Source organism: Neoarius graeffei, chromosome 9, assembly GCF_027579695.1.
Source record: "Neoarius graeffei isolate fNeoGra1 chromosome 9, fNeoGra1.pri, whole genome shotgun sequence".
Lineage (NCBI taxonomy): Eukaryota > Metazoa > Chordata > Actinopteri > Siluriformes > Ariidae > Neoarius > Neoarius graeffei.
The window spans coordinates 68,327,399-68,350,544 of NC_083577.1; the positions used below are offsets into that span (position 1 = coordinate 68,327,399).

General features: G+C 43.3%; 1 protein-coding gene across 2 annotated transcripts in view; it reads left to right on the forward strand.

The window, feature by feature from the left end:
• bmpr2b (bone morphogenetic protein receptor, type II b (serine/threonine kinase)) overlaps nt 1-23,146 on the forward strand; it is a 188,649-nt gene that overhangs the window by 152,803 nt on the left and 12,700 nt on the right. For both annotated transcript variants that reach the window (XM_060930148.1, XM_060930149.1), the window contains 6 exons: nt 3,554-3,668; nt 12,257-12,417; nt 12,547-12,694; nt 15,874-16,010; nt 20,346-20,518; nt 20,670-21,961. In XM_060930148.1, the coding sequence (XP_060786131.1) occupies nt 3,554-3,668; nt 12,257-12,417; nt 12,547-12,694; nt 15,874-16,010; nt 20,346-20,518; nt 20,670-21,961 (2,026 nt within the window). The remainder of the gene's footprint in view (nt 1-3,553; nt 3,669-12,256; nt 12,418-12,546; nt 12,695-15,873; nt 16,011-20,345; nt 20,519-20,669; nt 21,962-23,146) is intronic.

The following is a 23,146-nucleotide window of genomic DNA, read 5'->3' on the forward strand; positions in this document are numbered from 1 at the left end:
CATTGTCTGTCTCTCTCTCTCTCTCTCTCTCTCTCTCCCCCTCTTCCTCACTCTGTTTCTCTTTGTTGTTTTGAGTTAATGATAGCTGGCTGTATTTGAATGGCAGAATTGTTTCTCCTTTATTTCTCTCTCTTTTTTTTTTTTAAACTCAGCCAAGCACTGTCAAGTCTGATCAGTCTAACAGTTTAATTATCCACCACTTAGACAAGTTAGATGAACATAGTACATGTACTCAGACAAGAACAACGGTGTTTCCTGACTCCTCTGATCTAGAACGCGGCACATTCTTGAACAGCGTAGTAACATGTTACAACAGGCACACCTGTTTAGCGTGTGTACGGGTGTGACATAGGAATGAATGTCTCTTCTGTTGTGTCTGAACAGACAGACATTACGCTGTTCACACACTGCCTCGTTTGTTCTTGTTTCACTCCACTGCTAATTATTTACCTTGGGTGGGATTACATGAGCAGCTTTAAACTTGGGGAGCCTGGGGGGGAGGAGTACTTAAAGGCAAAATATTTGCATTTCCTCTTAGGGAGAAAAAGAAGGAAAAAAAAAAACAGCTCTTTGACTGACTGAGAGGACTCTAAAGACTTCTTACGGGGTCGAAAGTTTCCCTAGTGGGGTTAGATCTGGAGTCTGGTGGTTTTGTGTTCTGTGCACTTACACTCCAGGATTGATTATTGTGGGTAACCATTAGCATGCTGATCACTGTGGCCATTAGGGCTGCAACAAATAATTGATTAATGATTAAAATGACTTAGAAAGGTACAGTTACTGTATGGTGAGGTTGGTCTTGGACTAACTTGTGCAGGAATGTTTGTTCCTCATTTCCCTGCATTAAAATACAGGGTGTTTCAAAAAATATACGTGGTGATATTCGAGATGTAAATATCCCCGAAACTACATAGTCTACGCAGATGAAGCTGAACAGGCTTAACGTGGCGCAATATGAGATTTATTCCTCAACACTTTGAATGAGAAATTCAAAAGGGACGTGGATTCCACAGATTTTCAGCGTTCACGAACCCGCCCGCTCGACCGTCTCTTCCGACGCTGGTGGTCGTCCAGATCCTTTTGCCCTGCTGCACACACAGCCGTCCTCGTTGAACTTTTTGTGCCGTGTCCAAATCTGCATTGCAGTTGGTCAGTGTTGGGCACGCTACTTTCAAAAAGTAATTAGTTATAGTTACTAGTTACTTTTCCCAAAAAGTAACTGAGTTAGTAACGGAGTTACTTTGTCATAAAAGTAACTAATTACCAGGGAAAGTAATTATTCCATTACATTTTGTGTCCCCCCCCCCAAAAAAAAACAAATTCAATTAGTGTAATCATAATAAAAGTGAATGTTAAATGTGTTTAATGACTGAAATGGACACTTAACAGAACCAATTAATAACGTTATCTACACTATATTAATATTTTGTGGGACAATGTGAGATAAGACATCTATCAAATTTAATATATTTTTGTAGTTATTAAAATTGTTACTAATTACTGGCCACTGACGAGGACAAACGCTTTGTTCCTCGACATAATGTGCATTGCACGTAGACATTTTTGCCTTTTATTTCAAGTAATGAAAAGTAATGGCTGTATTTCCAGTGTGAAAGCGCAGTGTTGGGCTGACCGCTCGCCATCGCTGGGTCTTCTGATTGAAAGAGCGCGCAGTAGTGCAGTAGGCGGAGCCTACCTACATATGTTGTCCAAATCTACTCTGATTGGCTGACTGTGCCGTTGTCTCGCGTCTCCCCGCCCCACACTAAAGCAGAGTAAAGAAAGGCTGAACGAGCAGCGTGCCAGATGAAAACAGCTTTAATAAAGTAACGCATGGTATTTTATTGTAAGTAACGGGAACGGCGTTATAACGATGATGTAAAAAGTAATTAGTTAGATTACTCGTTACTAAAAAAAGTAACGCCGTTAGTAACGCCGTTTATTTCTAACGCCGTTATTCCCATCACTGCAGTTGGTGCATTTTTAGAGAATTCTCTTATAAACGCACGCTACACAGTCTTGTTCTTTTCCAGTGAAAGGCATTCCTGTACCTAAAACGATAACAACATTAAACATAAATTTTTGACCCGTTTCCACCCATGCTGTTAAAATTTGAGGTCAATTGAACGAGAATTGGCAAAGTTATTAGATTGTGAAATGATATCAAATTTTTTGAAAAACACCCCGTATTTGTCATATCTCAGTTAGCTTAGCAGCGTGTACAGAAGTATGTTATGTATTAGCATGAATGATGAACATTAGGGTGCATCAGTTGCCCTCACTTTCATAAAATCTGATGCATTTTTGTTTGAGTGTTCCTTTTCACCAATAAAGACATCCTGTAAAATATTTTGACCATATTCAAAAGTCTAATGGTGGCACCATGAGGTTCATTTTTTGCCAAAAAACACTTATTTTATGTTTTCGCGTAAGGTTTGAATCACAATGTTGGGCTCCATTTATTGATTTCTTGTGACCCAGAGATCATGTTAAGAACCTTTGCATTTAATAGGGGCGAGCATATGCATAGGCGGCAAGCTTAAAACCAGGGTTATAACATTGATAATGCTAGTGGCACCCTAAAATAAACCTCCAAATATTTTTAGACATTCTAGACATACTGTCTACAGTATCTAAGATATTTGGTATACTCTATAAGGTGCCATAATGTTTCATGAAAAGTGATCGAAATTTTGTCATAAAAGTCATAAAATAGCAGCTTTTTCCATAACTTTGAGCTCCTGGTGCCACCATTAAACTTTTGAATTTTGTCAAAATATTTCACCCAGTGTGTGTTTTCTTACCAAAAGGAACATAAAAACAAAAATGCATCATGATCGGAGGAACTTTTCATTTTTAGGGGGCAACTGATGCACCCTAATGAACATGTCCGAAATCACTCACTATATAGTGAGGTCGCCATTTTGTAGTGCTGTCTGACTGTCTAGTGAGGATTATTACACCCTATATACTGTAGTGCACTCAAAGTATCCCACAATGCATCCCGAAAAGTAGTGTACTACTAGATGGTCACTCACCATCCCATCATGCATTGCAGTCGTGCTGAAAGAAATCAAATCAAAAAGCCTCAAATTTGATTTAATAAAAGGCAGCGGCAAAGAAGGAAGAATTCAGCCTTGATTTAAAAGAACTGAAAGATGCAGCAGACACAAAGTACTTTGTATTGATTAATGTGGGAAATACGCTCAGTAGTACAAAAATATATGCGTGTATTTATTATTTTGAAACCACACCAGCCGACTGATCTGGCACGTTTTAATTGTGCGACAGTAATGATGTAAATAACGGTGCGACGGAGTAGTGTCCGAAAGCGTTCCCCCCCCCCATTTTATCAATGAGCTCACTATATAGTCCTCTATATAGTAATTCCCTATATAGGAAGTAGTGAACGAGTGAGTGATTTCAGACACAGGGACCGTGATACTTTTTAGGTTTTTTTGGTATCAATGTTACCATCCTTTTAAGGTAAAGTGTCATCAATAAAGTGTCTCAGCCTAAGTATGTGTGTGTGTGTGTGTGTGTATTTGTGTAGGGTTCTTTGTGTCGGTACCTGAGTCTGCATGCCCTAGACTGGGTGAGCTGCTGCCGTCTCGCCCATTCGGTCACCAGAGGACTGGCCTACCTACACACCGAGCTGCTAAGAGGAGGTCAGGGTCACCTTCAGCTTCTGTACACAAACATAACCTCAAAAATTTCTCTCCGATTCTCATTTTACACACATTCATTTCTCACACTCAACTCTGGTGAATAAGCAAGCTGCACATGCTGATCGAAAATTTCACAAGACTTCAGATTAAGACTCAGTGGCCATCTGTCTTGGCTCATATGAGCAAACTGCACAAAATGTATTGTAAGTAAGTATCTGTTTGGTACTGAATCGAAAGTTTTGATTTCTGAAGTTAATAAGTTTAACACTGGAAAGAAAAAGAACCGCAAAAGCTCCTTACTTCCCCCTCAAATAAAGAGTAACTCTACGTCTGGATTTGTTTTGTTCCCATCTGCTTTAAGACTACGTTCAGACTGCACCCTGAAACGACCCATATCCGATTTTTTTTGCCCATATGCGACCTGTATCCGATTTGTTATTGACAATCTGAACGACACAGATCCGATTTTTTCACATGCGACCCAGGCCGCTTGGATATGTGGTCCTAATTCCGATGCATATCCGATATTTTCACATGCGACTGCAGTCTGACCGGACAGGTCGCATTCATGCGACCTACACGTCATCAACAAGAGACAAACGTCACTATTCTGCGTTGGCTAATCCTGCCTCTTCGGTGGAAAACAACAACATTTATACAGTTTTCAGAATTTAAATCGACTTTTATAGAATTGATCAAGCTAATGGTGGATTTGGTAGGGACCTGGATGTTAATCTGTTAGCCTGATTAAATAAAACAGTTTCTATAACTGATTTATAACTTAAACCATCCTGTATTACAAGATTATAAGATTGTTCTGGAAATTTCCAGTAATTTGACACCTTCGGTCTCATTAGTCTGCTGTCCACATTAATCAGATTATTGTGTGAGTTCCGCCGCCGCCACAAAAACCACATCGCCAGGTCTCGCCTCATCTCCATCGCAAACTGCACTGGTGTTTCTGCACCTTGAGCCAGCGCTGAGAGAAGTTGCAGAATTCAGCTGGCTATAAACAAACAATCTAAATAAATATTTATAAAAATGTAGAAAAAGTTTATTAATATGACGAAATAAATGTGCGCAAATTATTAAGCCTGAATTAAGAGTTTGGTAATACAGCGGCCGTATCCCAAATGACTGCCTACTGAAGCTCGAGTGCACTATATAGAGTTTAAAAATCCATTACTTCCTAGTAACATGTAGTGCACTTATATAGAAATTAGAGAGACATTAGGAGTCAACCCTCGTTACCAGGCTACACGTTTTCATTTCAGTTCAGAAACAAAAACACACACGAGACCTCACACTAACACTAACCAGATAATTAAACAAACAAACAAAAAAAATCATTAAACTTGAAGAGTGCACTTTTTTTTTTGTTTACGTATTACGTGTCAATTTGCGCATGCGGGACACTTTTGGGTCATTTTCCGTTCATACTGGAGATCGCATACAAGTCTCATATAATTGGTAATGTGAACGGCCTAACAAAAAAATCGGATTTCACAACAAATCGGATATGGGTCGTTTCAGGTTGCAGTCTGGACGTAGTGTAATGCCGCTTTTCCACTACAAACGCGGCTGAGTCGGGCTGAGCGGGGCTGTTGGAGTTGCATTTCGACTACAACCGCACTGAACCGTGCTGGCTGGAAGTGGGTGGACACATTGGGTGGAGTTAGCGAAAGTGGGTGGACGTCAGGTGATGTCGTTAAGCAGCGCAAACAGTGACATCAGTGATCTTTTAAGCGGTAGTCTCACGACCCGAATAGTAAACAATAAACATGGAGTCGTTAGTGTTGCTAGTCTTGGTGCTGTGGCTTGTTGTCACCAACAACGCCAACAGATACTGGCAAGAGCGTATAGATGAGGCGAGGCGCATAAGGCTTCAGAAATTCTCGTAATTCGTAATTCTCCTTCTTCCGGGTTTATGGTGTTTACAGATCCCAGCGTGCTCGCGGGGCGTGTGTGGGCATGTGAGGACACTCCTCCTCACCAATCAGTGCACAGGGGAGTGTCTGCTCACGCCCCCAGCCTCACTCGGCTCGGTTTGGCTCGCTTCAGCCCCACTCCAAAACGGTGCGAGTTTTAGGGGCTAAGCAGGGCTGAAGCGAGCTGAGTTGTGCTGTTTTTTGGTAGTCGAAACGCGAGCCGTGTCGGGCTGAAGTGAGCTGAAGCGAGCTAAAGTGAGCTGAAAAAGGGTAGTGGAAAAGGGCCATTTGTGGCCAAGCAAGCTGTCTGTAGTCTTTCGTCAGACTTGTATCGAGTGAGCGGGGTATATAAGTGGAGTCCACCCTGTTGTCTGTGGTCGTTACATGCTTCTAACCACACTGGATTAAAAAAAGCAAATGCAAATCCGCTCTTCGTCCGGCTGCTTAAGTTGAAGCCACCTCAGGGACACTCTTGATTTGCGCATCTAGGTCATACTTTTTTCTTTCCCTTGAAATGAGATTCAGACATTGGAGCATTTTTTCATGCTGCATCGTTTTGTTTGAAAGAACGGAACAGTGGCTTTCTTGTCAAGTCGCGGTTGTAGCGCATACCATGGACCAGGGAAAATTATATTCAGACAACCATTGCATATCAACTGTGCTGCTTATTAGGACTGAGGAAATAAGAGAAAACAAAATTTTAACAGCTTTGCACTCACCTGGTCTTTAAAGGGCCAACAGCAGGAGCAGTACAGATAAGACAGGGCTAATTTGTGTGTGTTGCTCCTGTAGTTGCCCTGGTAATGGCAGTGTGCCAGAGAGCTGCGGCAGGCTACCATGCTTACTGGGTCTCCGTCTGGCTCAGCTCCATGCTGACTGACTCACTCACTCTCTCGCTCTCTCTCTCTCCTTCCCCTCCCCAAGCTTTGACTTCATTAGAGTCTGAAGTTCAGACACATAGTAGGGGAGCTGGGCATTGACTGCCATGACACCAACTGCTGCAGTGCCATCTGGTGGCTTTCTGTACAATGTGCATCTTCTGGTGCTAATGGAGTTTGTTTTGCTACATTACAGTGTTGCATAGAACAGACCTTATTTCTCGAAAACGTCTAGCAGCCTTTGCATAGAAATGGTGCTTATTAGGCTAGTTAATTAAACAGGTTTTGCTCAATAAGGAGCTGAAGTGCCTTTGAGCAAGGTACCCAACCCTGAGATGCTCCTCGGGTGGCTTCCCAATGCAGGGATGAGAATTTTCCGCGGATCTGCGGAATTCCGAGTTTTTCCCGCTGAAAATGTCATCTTTGTGAAACATGTAAATCCGTTGAGAAAATTTCGGGGTCGGCGCGAGGCAAGGCTTGTGGTGGCACAAGCAGGCAGGACCGCCCGCCCGCCCGCCAGCATCTTTCGGCAACGCTCATCGCAAAATTGGTTGCAGCTGTGATAACAGAAATCGTCATTGCTTTCTTCAATATTTATGCTAACGACAACTCGCGACGATTTCCGGCAACGTTTTGGCGCTAGTTTCATCTCACGTCTACGATTCACGGAGAAACAAGCTATACGTACACGGTTTTGATCACTTCTTAAGTTCTGGTTATTTTGGTTAGTTTTCAAAGTTACTTCGCCAATATGGCGAAAGTTTTGGACCGCAAAAATGAGGATCATGCCAGGGAAATCGATAAATCGAACAGGATAAAGAACTGTTTCCGATGGGCATGGCTCGACAGTAGCGTTACCGTGCAGATAGGGACACAAACTGTGACGACGTGCCTGACGGAACATATCCGAAAAGTGGACGTGCCGGGAAAGGTTCTGTGTATTCTGTGCTCAGATATGATCAATTATGGAAACAGAGGAGCTAGAAACATCCAGGAGCACATCAGAACAAAAAAGCACAAAGGTACATTTTACTTAAATTGTCAAAAATGGAGTCAGGAGGAATCTAATATATCGTTACGGTTACCTCCATTATCGCTCATGATATATAAAATTATATCTGTAGGGATTTGTTCTCTTAGGGCCCGTTTACACGAGGACGCTGTCGAGTAAAAACAACTAAATATTTTATCGGAAGTGCCTTTCGTCTACACGGGGACGGCGTTTCCGAGGCTGAAAAACAGAAAAAATTGAAAACGCCTTCCAGAGTGGATAAGTTAAAAACAGCCCCCGTTGCATATCCGTCTAAACTACCCAATATGCGAAACTCTGCTCGGATCTGCGTTTACGTCATACATGTGTCATATACTGTACATGCCAGCCCGGGAAGTAAGAAAGTAAGTAAAAAAGTAAGAGCATGTCTGATTACATCGATCCAACGGACCTTCAAGCTGCTCTGGCAGCTTTAATAAGCGTCCAGGAGTCCTTCGAACATCTATACCGAATCTGCACATATACCGTTAATGAACAGAGGCGGGTATAGTATGCTCTTACTTTTTTACTTACTTTCTTACTTACCATAGCCAGAGTAGTCAAAGTTTTCGCAGCGCAGATGTGCAGATCAGACAAGACGGAAGACATTGCGCATGCGTGCAGACATAGCGGAGGTCTTTCACAGCACCACCTAGCCGCCTGGCATGCACATCCAATTGAATTCCACACATTTATGCGTCACCGTATAGACGCAGATTTCCTCCTTGAAAACGGCCGTGTAGACGCGGAAAAAAGTGAGAACGAAAACGGACTTTTGCGTTTTTGTTTCAGACCGTCCCCGTGTAAAGTGGGCCTTAAAGTTTATAAACGTTTTAAACCTTCATATATATTATGTGGGAAAGGGGGATTGTGAATTGGGCAAATGCGCCCTAGACCGGCCAGGTTAGGCCGGCGTAAGGGGACATTATGCTCAATTTTTTTGCGGTAGGCATGAATAAGATGACATTTCATATGAAGGAATAATTATGTATGGTGTCTTAGAGCAATATTACAATAATCAACATTTTTAGATAATTAACACGGGGCATATAAATAAATAATGTGGGAAAGGGGGATTGTGAAGTCATCAGAGGTCACCATTTCTTAGTGCATTTTATAAAAATTTTCCATGCTCAAAGGGGGGCGCACCCCCCTTTAAACCCCCCCATGCACGCTTTGCGTGCATTATGTCTGCCCTTGGCAGACATTTCAGAGTTTTTTTTAAATGTCCCATTCTCATCCCTGCCAATGCTGTGACTTGCAACCACGTGATCAAAACGCGCGACGTCTTGAGCGTCCGCCATGATGGTGGATCTACAAAGCAACTAGGATGGCAGCCGCTGAAAGCGTGTCTGTAAACAATGCTGAATTTTCTCACTATTACCACGATTTGAACGCTCGAGCGAAGATTCGATACAAAGAGAAGATAGATGTGTGTGGTTTTGACCTGTATTATTTAAAAAAAAGTCAGACTTTTCTGAACATAAGACGCTTCTACTGACCATCGAGTACCCAGATATCGCATTCTATCTGGTTCGGCTGCCAAAGAATCAAGTCCGACCTTGGACGAAACACAGCCCGTTTTCTGAGCGGGTGCCCAGTCTGGATTGTTTCTATCGTATAATTTTGCTGGCGCTCCTAGAAGCGAAATAGTTACACACGTGTTAAAATTATGGGTGTTTTCACACCTGGTCCCCTTTAAAGGAACCAGACTCAGTCCTCTTTAAGTGGACCAAAAAGTGGACCAACAGAAAAAGAACTCCGTTCTTTTTGTGTTCACACTGTGAATTTATTACAAAGAGGACTGGGTTCTCTTTCTGGTCCAGTTAAGCTTTGATGGGGCCTCAGTCCTCTTTCTGTTCACACCAGGTCCTCTAGAGCCCTCAGACCCCCAGTGCACGGAATTCTGGGTAATTTTCTCTTGAATCAAAATGTCTGCTGCCATGCTTGCCCTGCTGTATTCTTTGATCAAAATAGTGCGGATTAAGGAAAATAAAGTTATTTTATATATATATATATATATATATATATATATATATATATATAAAAATATTATATATTTATAATATAGTTATATTATTGTGGCCGACTCATCAGTCAGTAAGTTCAGAGAACTGTAAAGCGGCTGTGGTAAGTTCCAAAAGGAAGTTGAGTTTCCCTGCTACAGTCACGTGACCAACTATGGCAAACGAAGAAGGTTAAACTACAGTGAAAAAGGCGAAGTGAACCCGGTGCGCTTTTTGTTCACAATGCGCAGATTAGGCGAACCGTACCGTTGATTTTTAGTGAACCGTACTGAGACCACCTCCTGAGGTGGTCTCAGTTCGGTTCGCTTTAAAGGGGTCTGGGTACGGTTGGAGTGTTCACATATGCGCAAAAAATGCTGAGTCATCAATCTGAGTTCGGTTAGATGGCTGAAAGGGACCAAGTGTGAAAACACCCTATAACAACAACCGAGTGAACCACGACAAAAGAACGCTCATTTTATAGCAAAATTCTAGCAACACGAAACAAAATTCTTCCATGATATTATCGAGAAAGCTTTTGAATCTGACCTGAGATAAAATGATCACTGCAAACACGAGCCGTTTTGGTTTTAGCCTCTGTTAGATCAGCCCTGCCGATGTTGTTCAGCCGTGCTCGTCTCTTCTCCGTACTAAGCCTCAGAGTTTCCTCGCCGTCTTTCCGAATCACGGACGGAATTCTTAAAAATCGGAACGTGCCACGGTCACGAGTGCTGTTGTGACCACAAACATACACAGCATATGGCAGAGCTAAAAGAACGCTTAAAGCAGTGGAAAAACAAGGAGAGTTGCACACACGTGAATGGACCCTTTTCAGTCATGTGACCTTCGTAAACGCGACCGCCATTCTGGACATGTAGTGGACTTCGGCTCGAATCAGTTTGAATGCGAGGAAGGCGACAAACGAAAAACATAAAAGAAAAAGGAGCGAGATGCAGAAAACACCTTCACTATCCAGCGACGTAGGGCATTTACAGGGCGAGCAGAGGGAGAGGTATTTGCAAAAATTGAGGTTAGCAGGCTTAGAGAGCGACGTTTACCTGCTTCCACCAGGATTGTTCACTGACGTACGGAAGTACACGAAGCCCTCGTCTTTACCTGACTTCGGCCCACATGATCTGTATACCCATGTCGTTAAAAACCCATCGCCATACACATACACGCCAACGTCCGAGGTTCCGGAGCGCGCTCCGGCTTGCTCCGGAGCAAGCCGGCATGCGCTGCTTAATTTGAGGGAGAGCAAGCCGGCGCGTGCTCCAGAACCTCGGACGTTGGCTCCGGCAGCTATTCATACTGGATCCGGTGTAAATAGCTGCCGGATCATAATTACAGTAAACTAGTAAATGCAGTAAAGGAAAAACTTGAGACTGAAAGGTTTTAACAGTCATCCAAATGACTGAACGTAAATGTTGCTACAGTAACATACCAGCTACTTGTTGACATTAGCTAGTCAACAACAGCTACTACAGAAGAACAAAGAGGTTACAATGGGTTATTTTAGCCTATCTGGTTACACACTCGCCGCCACAGAATGTTAACAGCAATGTAATGCCTTTTCTGGCTAATTTTATTCGTCTTACCTCCAACAAAGTGGTCACTACACAAGCGCTGGTATGCCGAGGGCTGCCAATCTGTTAATGGCCGCTATCCATCTTCTCCGTCGGGATCCGATAAAATGATAACCCTTGCCTTGTTTGTTGATGGTTACTACATCCAGGTGCACAACAATATAGTGTCATGATGGAAGTCTTGCTGAAAGTAAAAACTTTCTTTGCTGCCGTTCCTCAATGTTGGCTGTGGTAAACTACTGGTAGTACACGTCCAAAATGGCGGCCGCGTTTGTCGTGACGTCACGTGAAAAGGGTCCATATGTTTTGTACGGAAGACCCCGCATTTGTACTGTATCTCCACCAACATGGCCGACATCCGGGTTTCTATTTTGCTTCGACGTCACTTGCAAGTCAAGGATATCAGGGTTCTGTTATACGTCGGATCTGCTAAATGCCTGTAATGTAAGACATTAAAACCTTAGTGTGATTTTGACAGTTTTCTAGGTTACATTTCTTACATTAGTTTTTCTTTATAGCATTGCTTCACCAGTTGATGACTTTGTGTTAGGTTTCTTAGATTTTGACTTCTTGTTAGTAGCAGTAAAATGTGTTTCTGATTGGTGTCTTATCGTTTGGTTGTGCAAAGAGCAGCATGACCTTAATGTATGGCATTAACCTTGGTATAATCTCTTTTTTTTGTAGCCCAGGTGACTGTCGCAGTCAGCAGTTTATAAACTTGTGGCTAAACAAGTCTCGTGTTGCTTAACTTGTTTTATGTCGGCATTATCCGATTCTGAGAAGCTTTTCTTGCGGCTGAATTTTAGATTTTTTTTCTTTTGGGCTGCTAAGTTCTCAAATGCTATTATTTTATATCCTGTGTCGTGAGCATATGTAGCTAATATGAAGGGTTTTTTTTTTTTTTTAAAGAATGAAGTAAAGTCTAGCCACATTTCTAGCAACGAAATATTACTACATTGCTAAATTAAATAAGTAAATCCAATACAGTGCAATTTCTGCTAAGATTGATATTTCTTCCTTATGATTTACTTAATCAGGCGATACAGATTTCACATACTACGGTTTATGCGATACAAATGTGTCGTGCACTCTTAATGTAGACGTAATGCCTTAATCCGCTAGGACGGGAAATAAAGCTAATGAAAACAATTCTGTCTCAGATTCATATAAACCTGCAGTCTCACACCGGGACCTGAACAGCAGAAACGTTCTGGTCAAGAATGACGGCACGTGTGTGATCAGCGATTTCGGATTGTCCATGAAACTGACAGGAAACCGTCTTGTCCGACCCGGAGAGGAGGAGAACGCTGCTATCAGTGAGGCATGTTGATCAAAATCAATTTGCATGTGCGATTTTCAGAAGCCCCTAATTCCCAGAGCTCATTCTGAGATGTATTATGCAAATGCGCTGCCATCTCCTTTCTCATCCCAGTGTTGTGCTCCTGTGTAGGTGGGTACGATTCGCTACATGGCCCCGGAGGTGCTGGAAGGAGCAGTGAACCTGAGGGACTGCGAGTCTGCTCTAAAGCAGGTGGATATGTATGCCATTGGTTTGATATACTGGGAGACCTTCATGCGCTGTACAGATCTTTTCCCAGGTGAGATCTATAGTCTGTATGATGTACATTATGCTGGCTGAGCAAACTGGTTGTAAGATATGGAGCTTTTGTACTGAACTAAATTTGACCTAAAACTCCTTGCTTACAAGGATCTGGGTAAGTAGCTAACATTACCAAAATGGCAAAATAGTTAGCTTTTAATGCTTAACCACTGATGAGTTTATGGATCTAAATAAAGCAGTTTGAAATGATTTTGTTTCATCGTGGTGCTGCATGTTGCCCGTTTTGACCTGCAGTGTACCGTATATACTGTACAGTTGCTGGGAGAATAAACAGACTTCTTGGTTCTTAAACATTTGTTTTTATCATCATCTGTTCATACATACAATATAACAAGCCGTGTCATCAATTTGTTAATCAACCTTCTCATTTATGACCTAAAGTTTCACGCCCTGTAGTAAATAATTTACCTAAATGCACATGATTTACAGAGGCTCGACGACGTAATCCATGCTGGCTCATGTTAAGAAAACTAGAGTTGTTGATATGTTGATCAGTTTGACTACAGTACTATTTTTCTTTCTCCCCACCAAGTTCAGTCTACTGAAATATTTAATTGGGTCTGCATCCAGACCACAGTCTCCTAGTTGACGGTTTCTAGTGTATACTTTCTGTTCGTCTGCTACCATGGTTTTCTTGAATAAGGCAGCGCCTCCTACGTAAGGCTTTTCGAGTTCCGCTTTGGTAACTGTGGTAAAACAGGCCAAATCGCCAGGTCCAGGTCCACAAAAAAAAAAAAAACTGGCTCCGCCACAAATAGCACTTTAGTGCAAGGTGTTTTATTTACAGTGCACCCAACATACAGGCAAACATGCAAAAGTTGCCAAGAGCGGTGAAAAGGTATATTGTAGGTTATATAATACAAAAAAAAATTAATAAATTACAAATAATAATAAAAGACGTAGGAGAAATAGCACTTCCGCAAAATATGGAACTTTTACAGCCACAGTCTACATTACCCTTGCTGTCCCCTCTCAAGGCCAATTTATGCTGACAACCCAGTCCTCGCAGATGGCGTCTGCGTAGCCCCCCCCACCTTCGCAGATGCTCTGCGCGCACCTCCCAAAAATTGTGACCACCGCAGAAGCCTCGCAGACAGCGTCGCAGACAAGAGGGCTCCGATTGGTCCACTCTACATCCGCTGTACACGCACTTCCGCTTCCCTACTTTCCCGGTTTGTTTTGTTTTCACGACCGCCATTTTTAAAAACACGAGCGAAGATGGAGCAGCACGAAGAGCGGTTGATCGAGGAAGTACGTACATCCATAGACATAGGATGTCTATGCGTACATCTATACGACTCCAGTTCTAGTCATTATAAGTAACTGGAGGATAAATACTCCACTAACCACACCCACCAACTACTCTTAGCGATTTCGCGACTTCGCGCCCCCTTGCGTTGTGGCGGTGAATAACATCGCGCACGCCTATTACTCCCCACTCAACGATAAATTACAACTGTCTGCGAAAAGCTGTCTGCGAAAGCCTTGTCGCAAGAGCATGCAGAGGCCTTCACTCTCCCATACACTGAATGAGGATCCCCTTTTAGGCCCTAAGCCCCTCCCCTAGGCCATACCACCCTGCACATTTATCAATCATCGTCACAAAAGGCATAATGGATTACATGTGCAGCAATAATCGCACACACACTGCACATTACCTTAAAAACTATTGCACTTTTGCCCATCTAGCATGTATAAATAACACATTCACTGAACCCCCCCCCCTTTTCCCGTAGTATAGTCCAATCCCACGATGCATTGCGCAGGCCAGACGCTACTAAAGTAGCCCCAAGTTTGAACCGCTTGGTTTGGCTCTCATTTCCCTGCATTGGAATTACGCGGACCATTCAAACAACCCACCAAACACAGAAACGCCACCCACAAACACGCCCAACACAAAATACAAGACAGAGCGCTCAAAGATAAGTACAAACGCAACATTCAACAATGACCATTTTATCGTGTGTGGCATAGCAAATTGTTTAAAAGTACGAACCACTAAAGATGAAGGCAATATATGTGTGTGTGCGCGCGTGTATGTTACTCTCTGCTACTAACTTTAGGTGTGCACCCCCGCTGTCGTAGCCGAAATATTATTGTTTAATGAAAGTAGCGTGTAAACGGGAAAACAACAAGCATGCTTTACGTGCTTAATGAAACAATAGGCAGCGCTACAGGTGACGCTCGTGAACGGAGACAGAGGCCTCCGTCACAGTAATCTACCCTATCTGGTGTTCCATGGTGGATTGAAGTCAGTTAGTGTTGCAGTCGAGTCACTAAACCTCGAGTCCGAGTCCAGTCTCGAGTCCCCAGCATTCAAGTCCAAGTCATTAAAAAAAAAATTGAGTCGAGTCCAAGACTCCAACAGCACCATTTGACTGTGGCTGTTGTAGCGCCTTGAACAGGTGAATGTGCTTCTCTTTATCAGGGAGTGCAAAGTATTCTGTCAGAGACGGCTGGGAGACGGATGTAAGTGCAGAAGCTGTGTTTATTAATACAAGTGAAGAGGGTAAACAATCCAGAACGGCAGGCGAAATCGTAAAACGGTAAAACCGGCGATAGGTCGAGCGAGGCACAAACAGGCTATCGTAGACTCGGCAGAATCAAAGACGAGAAACAGGAAATCAAACAAGGAAATAAGGCTTGGTAATGTCTCAGCAATGCAACTCAATACTTCGCAAAGTAAGTGCGTTTTCACAGTTTTTATAGCAGCGCGCTGATTGCGCCTTAATCCTGTGCAGGCGCGAGTCGTTTACAGCGTGCGCGCGAGAGTCCGCTTGGTGCGTACGCTGTCTGGAACGCACCCGAGAGTCTATCTGATGCACGCGCCAAGGCGCGACACTCTTGCACGAAATTAGAACAAAAATTAATGTAGATATAAATATCTTATGTCAAATTATTATGGCATAAAACAAAAAATTAAGAAAAAATCCAAGTCCTCGTCTCCAATTTATGAGTCCGGATGCAGTTAATGCACGAGTCTGAGTCATCAGCGCTCAAGTCCGGGTCGAGTCACAAGTCCTTAAAATTAGGGTACGAGTCCGAGTCCTGGACTTGAGGACTACAAGCCTGAAGTCAGTAATCTATAATCATGAGCTGAACCTGTACTAATGACACGGACGTCTTTTTTAGCGTTATAACTGTTTGTGTTTGCAGGGGAGACTGTACCAGAGTACCAGATGGCTTTTCAGGCAGAGGTAGGAAACCACCCATCCTTCGAGGACATGCAGGTTCTGGTTTCCCGAGAGAAACAGAGGCCAAAATTCCCTGAAGCTTGGAAAGAAAACAGTCTGGTGAGAGGGCATGTGCGTGCATGTGTGTGTGTGTATTCTGTTCAGTTTGTGTAAGAGAAACAAGCTAATTTCTGGCACCCTGGTGTGCTTCAGATCATCATAGCAACTCAGCATGTGGATTGGTTTCTTTCAATATGCTCTTAACTGAGTATAGACTGGTACCAAAATTCAAAAAAGTGCTTTTTTGAGACAAAGTCGGCAAACAGTCTTATTTTGTCAATTTGGGTGTGCCGAATTCAAATCTGCAATATGCCGAGCTCTATCTGACCTCTGTTGACCTCTAGAGGTCATTGAACTTTGGGCCTGTAAACGTCTCAGCTGAACCCAGTTTCTCAGCTTTCTAAGGAATGAAATGTACTAAAATGATTAATGAAGTTAGCAAATGGCCTTGTTTGTTAAATGTTTGGGTGCGGAATTCATTTTTCATTTGTAAAACGACATATGACCTCTGATAACCTCAAGGACATTAAAGGAACAGTCCACCGTATTTCCATAATGAAATATGCTCTTATCTGAATTGAGACGAGCTGCTCCGTACCTCTCCGAGCTTTGCGCGACCTCCCAGTCAGTCAGACGCAGTCAGACGCGCTGTCACTCCTGTTAGCAATGTAGCTAGGCTCAGCATGGCCAATGGTATTTTTTGGGGCTGTAGTTAGATGCGACCAAACTCTTCCGCGTTTTTCCTGTTTACATAGGTTTATATGACCAGTGACATGAAACAAAGTTCAGTTACACAAATTGAAACCTGGCGATTTTCTATGCTATGGAAAGTCCGCACTATAATGACAGGCGTACTAACACCTTCTGCGCGCTTCGACAGCGCATTGATATCTGAGCTCCGTATCAATGCGCTGCCGAAGCGCGCAGGAAAAACGCGGAAGAGTTTGGTCGCATCTAACTACAGCCCCAAAAAATACCGTTGGCCATACTGAGCCTAGCTACATTGCTAACAGAAGTGACAGTGCGTCTGACTGCGTCTGACTGACTGGGAGGTCGCGCAAAGCTCGGAGAGGTACGGATCAGCTCGTCTCAATTCAGATAAGAGCATATTTCATTATGGAAGTACGGTGGACTGTTCCTTTAAACTTGGCCTATAGGCCTATGCATTTAACGGCATTTTTAAACTGACTTTACTCCCCCAAAAAGAATATGAACAGACAAAAAACAAATAGAAAGGAACAAATGCAACATTAAATGCCAGTCCATGTACATGTGACTTACTTTTCACAATGAGAATGCCTCGGTGATCACCTTACATAACACTGCATTACATTTAGCGGTTATTGTTTATACAAAGCTACTGAAAAAAGGACAGATTCAGCAGCATACAAAATGTGGGGGCATACAGGGTAATCAGGGTTAGTATATATGAGAGTTTTTTTTTCTTTGTTGTTTGTTTTTTGTAAAGGCTTTACCCCGTTAAACAAAACAAAAAAACAAACAACAAAGAAAAAAAACTCTCATATATACTAACCCTGATTACCCTGTATGCCCCCACATTTTGTATGCTGCTGAATCTGTCCTTTTTTCAGTAGCTTTGTATAAACAATAACCGCTAAATGTAATGCAGTGTTATGTAAGGTGATCACCGAGGCATTCTCATTGTGAAAAGTAAGTCACATGTACATGGACTGGCATTTAATGTTGTATTTGTTCCTTTCTATTTGTTTTTTGTCTGTTCATATTCTTTTTGGGGGAGTAAAGTCAGTTTAAAAATGCCGTTAAATGCATAGGCCAAGTTTAATGACCTTGAGGTTATCAGAGGTCATATGTCGTTTTACAAATGAAAAATGAATTCCGCACCCAAACATTTAACAAACAAGGCCATTTGCTAACTTCATTAATCATTTTAGTACATTTCATTCCTTAGAAAGCTGAGAAACTGGGTTCAGCTGAGACGTTTACAGGCCCAAAGTTCAATGACCTCTAGAGGTCAGATAGAGATAGAGATTTGAATTCGGCACACCCAAATTGACAAAATAAGACCGTTTGCCGACTTTCTCTCAAAAATGCCTTTGGGTGTCACAATTCTGGATTTTGGTAGCAGTCTAGTATTTGCAGGTAATCATAAAATCCTGCAAGCACAGAAGACTGCTGGGAATTATCCTGATTGTGTGTCCATTCTAAAGTCAGATTCATTTTAAATGTGAGGCTGTTTTACGGGGAATGATTTGTGTTTCACAATTATTCGCCAAAAGTGAAGGGAATATCGGTGAATAATAACCGAGATGAAGTCGAGGTTATTATTCACCGATGTTCGCTGAGCCTGAGGCAGATAATTGTTTTAGCATAAATACACAGGTGATTATTTTTTTTCAATTAAAATCGTATATATAAAAAAACCCAACAACATTATTTCAGACTTCAAAAACTGCATGCACATGTAATAATGGCGCGCACAGACTTGTCACTTACAGTGGCATGCAAAAGTTTGGGCCCCCTTGCTGAAAATGTCTGTTACTGTGAATAGTTAAGTGAGCAGAAGATGAACTGATCACCAAAAAGCATAAAGGTAAAGACGAGACATTTCTTTTCAGCGTTTTATGCAAGATTTGTGTATTATTTTTGTTTTGTACAATTGGAGAGTGAAAAAAGAAAAGGAACACCATGCGAAAGTTTGGGCGCCCCAATACATTTGAGTTCTCAGGTAACTTTTACCAAGGTTCCAGACCTTAATTAGCTTATTGAGCTGTGGCTTGTTCAAATTCTTCGTTAGGAAAGGTCAGATGATGCAGATTTCAAAGCTGTATAAATTCCCTGACTCCTCAAACTTGTCCCTAAAATCAACAGCCATGGGCTCCTCTAAGCAACTCCCTCACATTCTGAATAATAAAATAATTGATGCTCACAAAGCAGGAGAAGGCAACAAGAACGTAGCAAAGTGTTTTCAGGTAGCCGTTTCCTCAGATCGTGATGTTATTAAGAAATGGCAGTTAACAGAAACAGTGGAGATCAAGGTGAGGTCTGGAAGATGAAGAACACTTTCTGAAAGAACTGCTCGTTGGATTGCTAGGAAGGCAAATAAAACCCCCTGTTTGACTGCAAAAGACCTTCAGAAAGATTTAGCAGACCCTGGAGTGGTGGTGCACTGTTCTACTATGCAGCGACACCTGAACAAATATGACCTTCATGGAAGAGTCATCAGAAGAAAACCGCTCCTGCGTCCGAGCCACAAAATTCAGCATCTGAAGTTTGCAAATGAACATCTAAATAAGCCTGATGCATTTTGGAAACAAGTCCTGTGGACTGATGAAATCAAAATAGAACTTTTTGGCCACAATGTGCAAAGGTATGTTTGGAGAAAAAAGGGTGCCAAATTCCAGGAAAAGAACACCTCTCCAACTCTGAAGCATGGGTGTGGATCGATCATGCTTTGGGGTTGTGTTGCAGCCAGTGGCACAGGGCACATTTCACTGGTCGAGGGAAGCATGGATTCGAATAAATACTAGCAAATTCTGGAAGCAAACAAACATCACACCATCTGTAAAAAAGTTGAAGTTAAAAAGAGGATGGGTCCGACAATAAGACGATGATCCAAAACACACCTCAAAATCTACAATGGAATACCTCAAGAGGCACAAGCTGAAGGTTTTGCCCTGGCCCTCACAGTCCCCTGACCTAAACATCATTGAAAATCTGTGGATAGATCTCAAAAGAGCAGTGCATGCAAGACAGCCCAAGAAACTTGTAGAACTGGAAGCCTTTTGCAAGGATGAGTGTGTGAAAATCCCCCAGGTAAGAACTGAAAGATTATTAGCTGGCTACAAAAAGTGTTCACAAGCTGTGATACTTGCCAAAGGGGGTGTTACTAGGTACTAACCATGCAGGGTGCCCAAACTTTTGCTTCGGGCCCTTTTCCTTTTTTGTCATTTTGAAAATATAAAAGATGAAAATAAAAAAATGTTTTTGCTTAAAATATAAAGGGAATGAGTCATCTTTAACTTTATGCCTTTTGGAGATCATTTCATCTTCAGCTTGCTTAACTGTTCACAGTAACAGCAATTTTGACCAGGGGTGCCCAAACTTTTGCATACCACTGTATGTATACCGTTTTGTTATGAAATAAATCACGAAGCCACCTTACAATTGTATAGTTTTGGACCAAACTTCGTAGCATCTTTCGTGCTTTTAGGAACAGCGTTTTCTTTCATCATTTGTAATCCTTCCTCACTTACAGTGACAGAGCGATTGGCCGCCATTTTGCCGAGTCGCTCGAGGTGATTATCGAGAAATAGTCTGAATTTCTCAACCAGTCAGCACGCGTGCGATTTTCTATAATCGCCTCCGTATTTACGCTGAACGATTTTATCTTTTTGTCACCATGTCTCTTATTAGGCGGTTCGTTCACTAAAGGAAACGATGGAGGACTGTTGGGATCAGGATGCAGAGGCTCGTTTAACAGCTCAGTGTGCAGAGGAGCGCATGGCAGAGCTGCTCCTTATCTGGGACAGAAACAAGTCCGTTAGTCCCACTGTTAACCCAATGAGCACAGCCCTTCAGAATGAGAGGTCTGCTAACACACACACACACACACACACACACAGTTGTCTGAACTTCCTATATGATTATTTACGAATTAACTATGATTCTAATGGATGGAACTGAAACATTTGAATATACCTGATCCATCTTCTGTTTTAACTCCTTTGCCGCTTGTAGGAACCTCACCCACAGTCGCAGGGTTCCAAAGATGGGCCCTTACCCAGACTACTCCTCCTCCTCATACATAGAGGACCACGATGGCATGGTGAAGAACCTCCCTGGAGACATGTCCACTTCAGGCACCTCCTCGGTGAGTGGCATTGGTTTGAGTGGCCCTGGCACAGGGGGCACAGGAGAAAAGAACAGGAACTCCATAAACTACGAGAGACAGCAGGCACAAGCACAGGCGCGTCTCCCAAGCCCTGAGACCAGCGGAGCCAGTCTATCCACAAGCACCACCACCACAACTACAGGCCACACCCCCAGCACAGTCATGTCCACCATCTCTGAATCGGCCCCGTGTGAGGAGGCCGGAGCAGGCCCAAGTGTGCCTGTGTGCCTGCAGCTCACCCAGGAAGACCTAGAGACTACCAAGCTGGACCCCAAGGAGGTGGACAAGAACCTGAAGGAGAGCTCTGATGAGAACTTGATGGAGCATTCTCAGAAGCAGTTCAGCGCTCCTGACCCGCTCAGCACAGGCAGCTCCAGTCTGCTCTACCCTTTTATAAAGTTAGCAGCCGAAGTGAGCGCAGGGGCCGGAGGCGGGCATCAGGCTGAATTCGGTGCAGGTAGCAGTGCCACACTCGATGCCCCACCCACCATGTTTCCCCTTCCAAAACAACAGAATCTCCCCAAAAGGCCCACCAGCCTGGCTCTTGGCTCCAAAAATCCAAGCAAGGAGTCCTCATCCTCCCGGCTCAAGTTTGGCAGACACAAGTCCAACCTGAAGCAGGTGGAGACCGGTGTGGCTAAGATGAATGTGGTGGCGGCAGCAGAGCCTCATCCAGTCACACTCACCAATAACGGGCCAGGAGTGAGAAGTGGAGCTGGGGTGCTCCTGCTGAATGGCTATGCAGGCGGTGCCAGTAATGCCAGCAGCTCCTATGGGAACACAAACCCAGCTGGGCCGCAGGGTGACGGAGGTGGCCTGCCTTTGCTCCAGAGCCAGCTAAGCGGAGAGGACGTCCGGCTGAACATCAACATCAACTCCAGTCCCGACGAGCACGAGCCCCTGCTGCGCCGAGATCACACAGGTCGCACCAACTCCAACAACAACAACAGCAACATCCACACTGCAGTTTCTGCTGTGCCAAGTACAACAAGTACAATACCTGCAGGGCCTGCTCCATCAGAGCTGCAGTTACTGCAAGTGAAGGAGGAAGTCCCTCTGAGACAGGACAAGCCCAGGAGACCAGAGAGACCCAACTCCCTGGACCTGTCGACCACTGCACAGGACTCTTCTGTGTTAGGTGAAGCTCTTTTTCCTTATTGTCCCTTATTTACACATTTCACCATCTGTTCTCTGTCCATGTTTGCCTTGCATGCACCTTCTGAATATTTGTGGTTACATGTGGCTAAGCATTTATAGAAGGAGAAGCCACATTGCTGAGGTAAAGCTGTTGTCTTTCTGCTGCTTTTTTTTTTTAATGAACTGACAGAGAGAGAGAGACCTTATCAAAAAGTATACTTCAAGTTCATTTTATTAAGTATACTTAAAGCATATACTCAGACCCATGGCCTCACTTTCGTTTATAAACGCCTTGAGACCTCAAGAATGGCGCAGGAATAGTTTTAAGCGTCAACAATAAATCTAATATAGTAATTTTTACGATTAAAGTGATTCATATAGGTAGCGGTCCGAGTGAATGACCTTGACGTCCGTAACGTCACAGCAGGAAGGCTATCGGTCTCAAGCAGCATCACACCACTTTGGTGTTGATTATTTTCCTGTAACAGCACACCCTGTTATGTTTTATTCATACATATTATATGAATAATTAATAATTATGAAAATCATCCCTAGCCTACTAATGGAAGACATAACCGGTAGAAGAGAGCGCTCTAGCTAATCTAGCTAAACCAGCCACTGTCACTCAACACATACTGAGATAGTTTACTTAACATTAATACATGGCTTAAAGCTAGACCGCCTTTCAGATTTTAAGTGTCGGTCAAAAAAAGAATTTTCCCCGACACCCAGTTATTTTTCTTTAGTGGATTGAAAGCTGGGGCGGCACGGTGGCGTAGTGGTTAGCGCTGTCGCCTCACATCAAGAAGGTCCAGGTTCGAGCCCCATGGCCGGCGAGGGCCTTTCTGTGCGGAGTTTGCATGTTCTCCTCGTGTCCGCATGGGTTTCCTCCGGGTGCTCTGGTTTCCCCCACAATCCAAAGACATGCAGGTTAGGTTAACTGGTGGCTCTAAATTGACCGTAGGTGTGAATGTGAGTGTGAATGGTTGTCTGTGTCTATGTGTCAGCCCTGTGATGACCTGGCGACTTGTCCAGGGTGTACCCCGCCTTTCGCCCGTAGTCAGCTGGGATAGGCTCCAGCTTGCCTGCGACCCTGTAGAACAGGATAAAGCGGCTAGAGATAATGAGATGAGATGAGATTGAAAGCTACTGAGTTCGAATCACAGACTTCCAATTTTATTAGTTT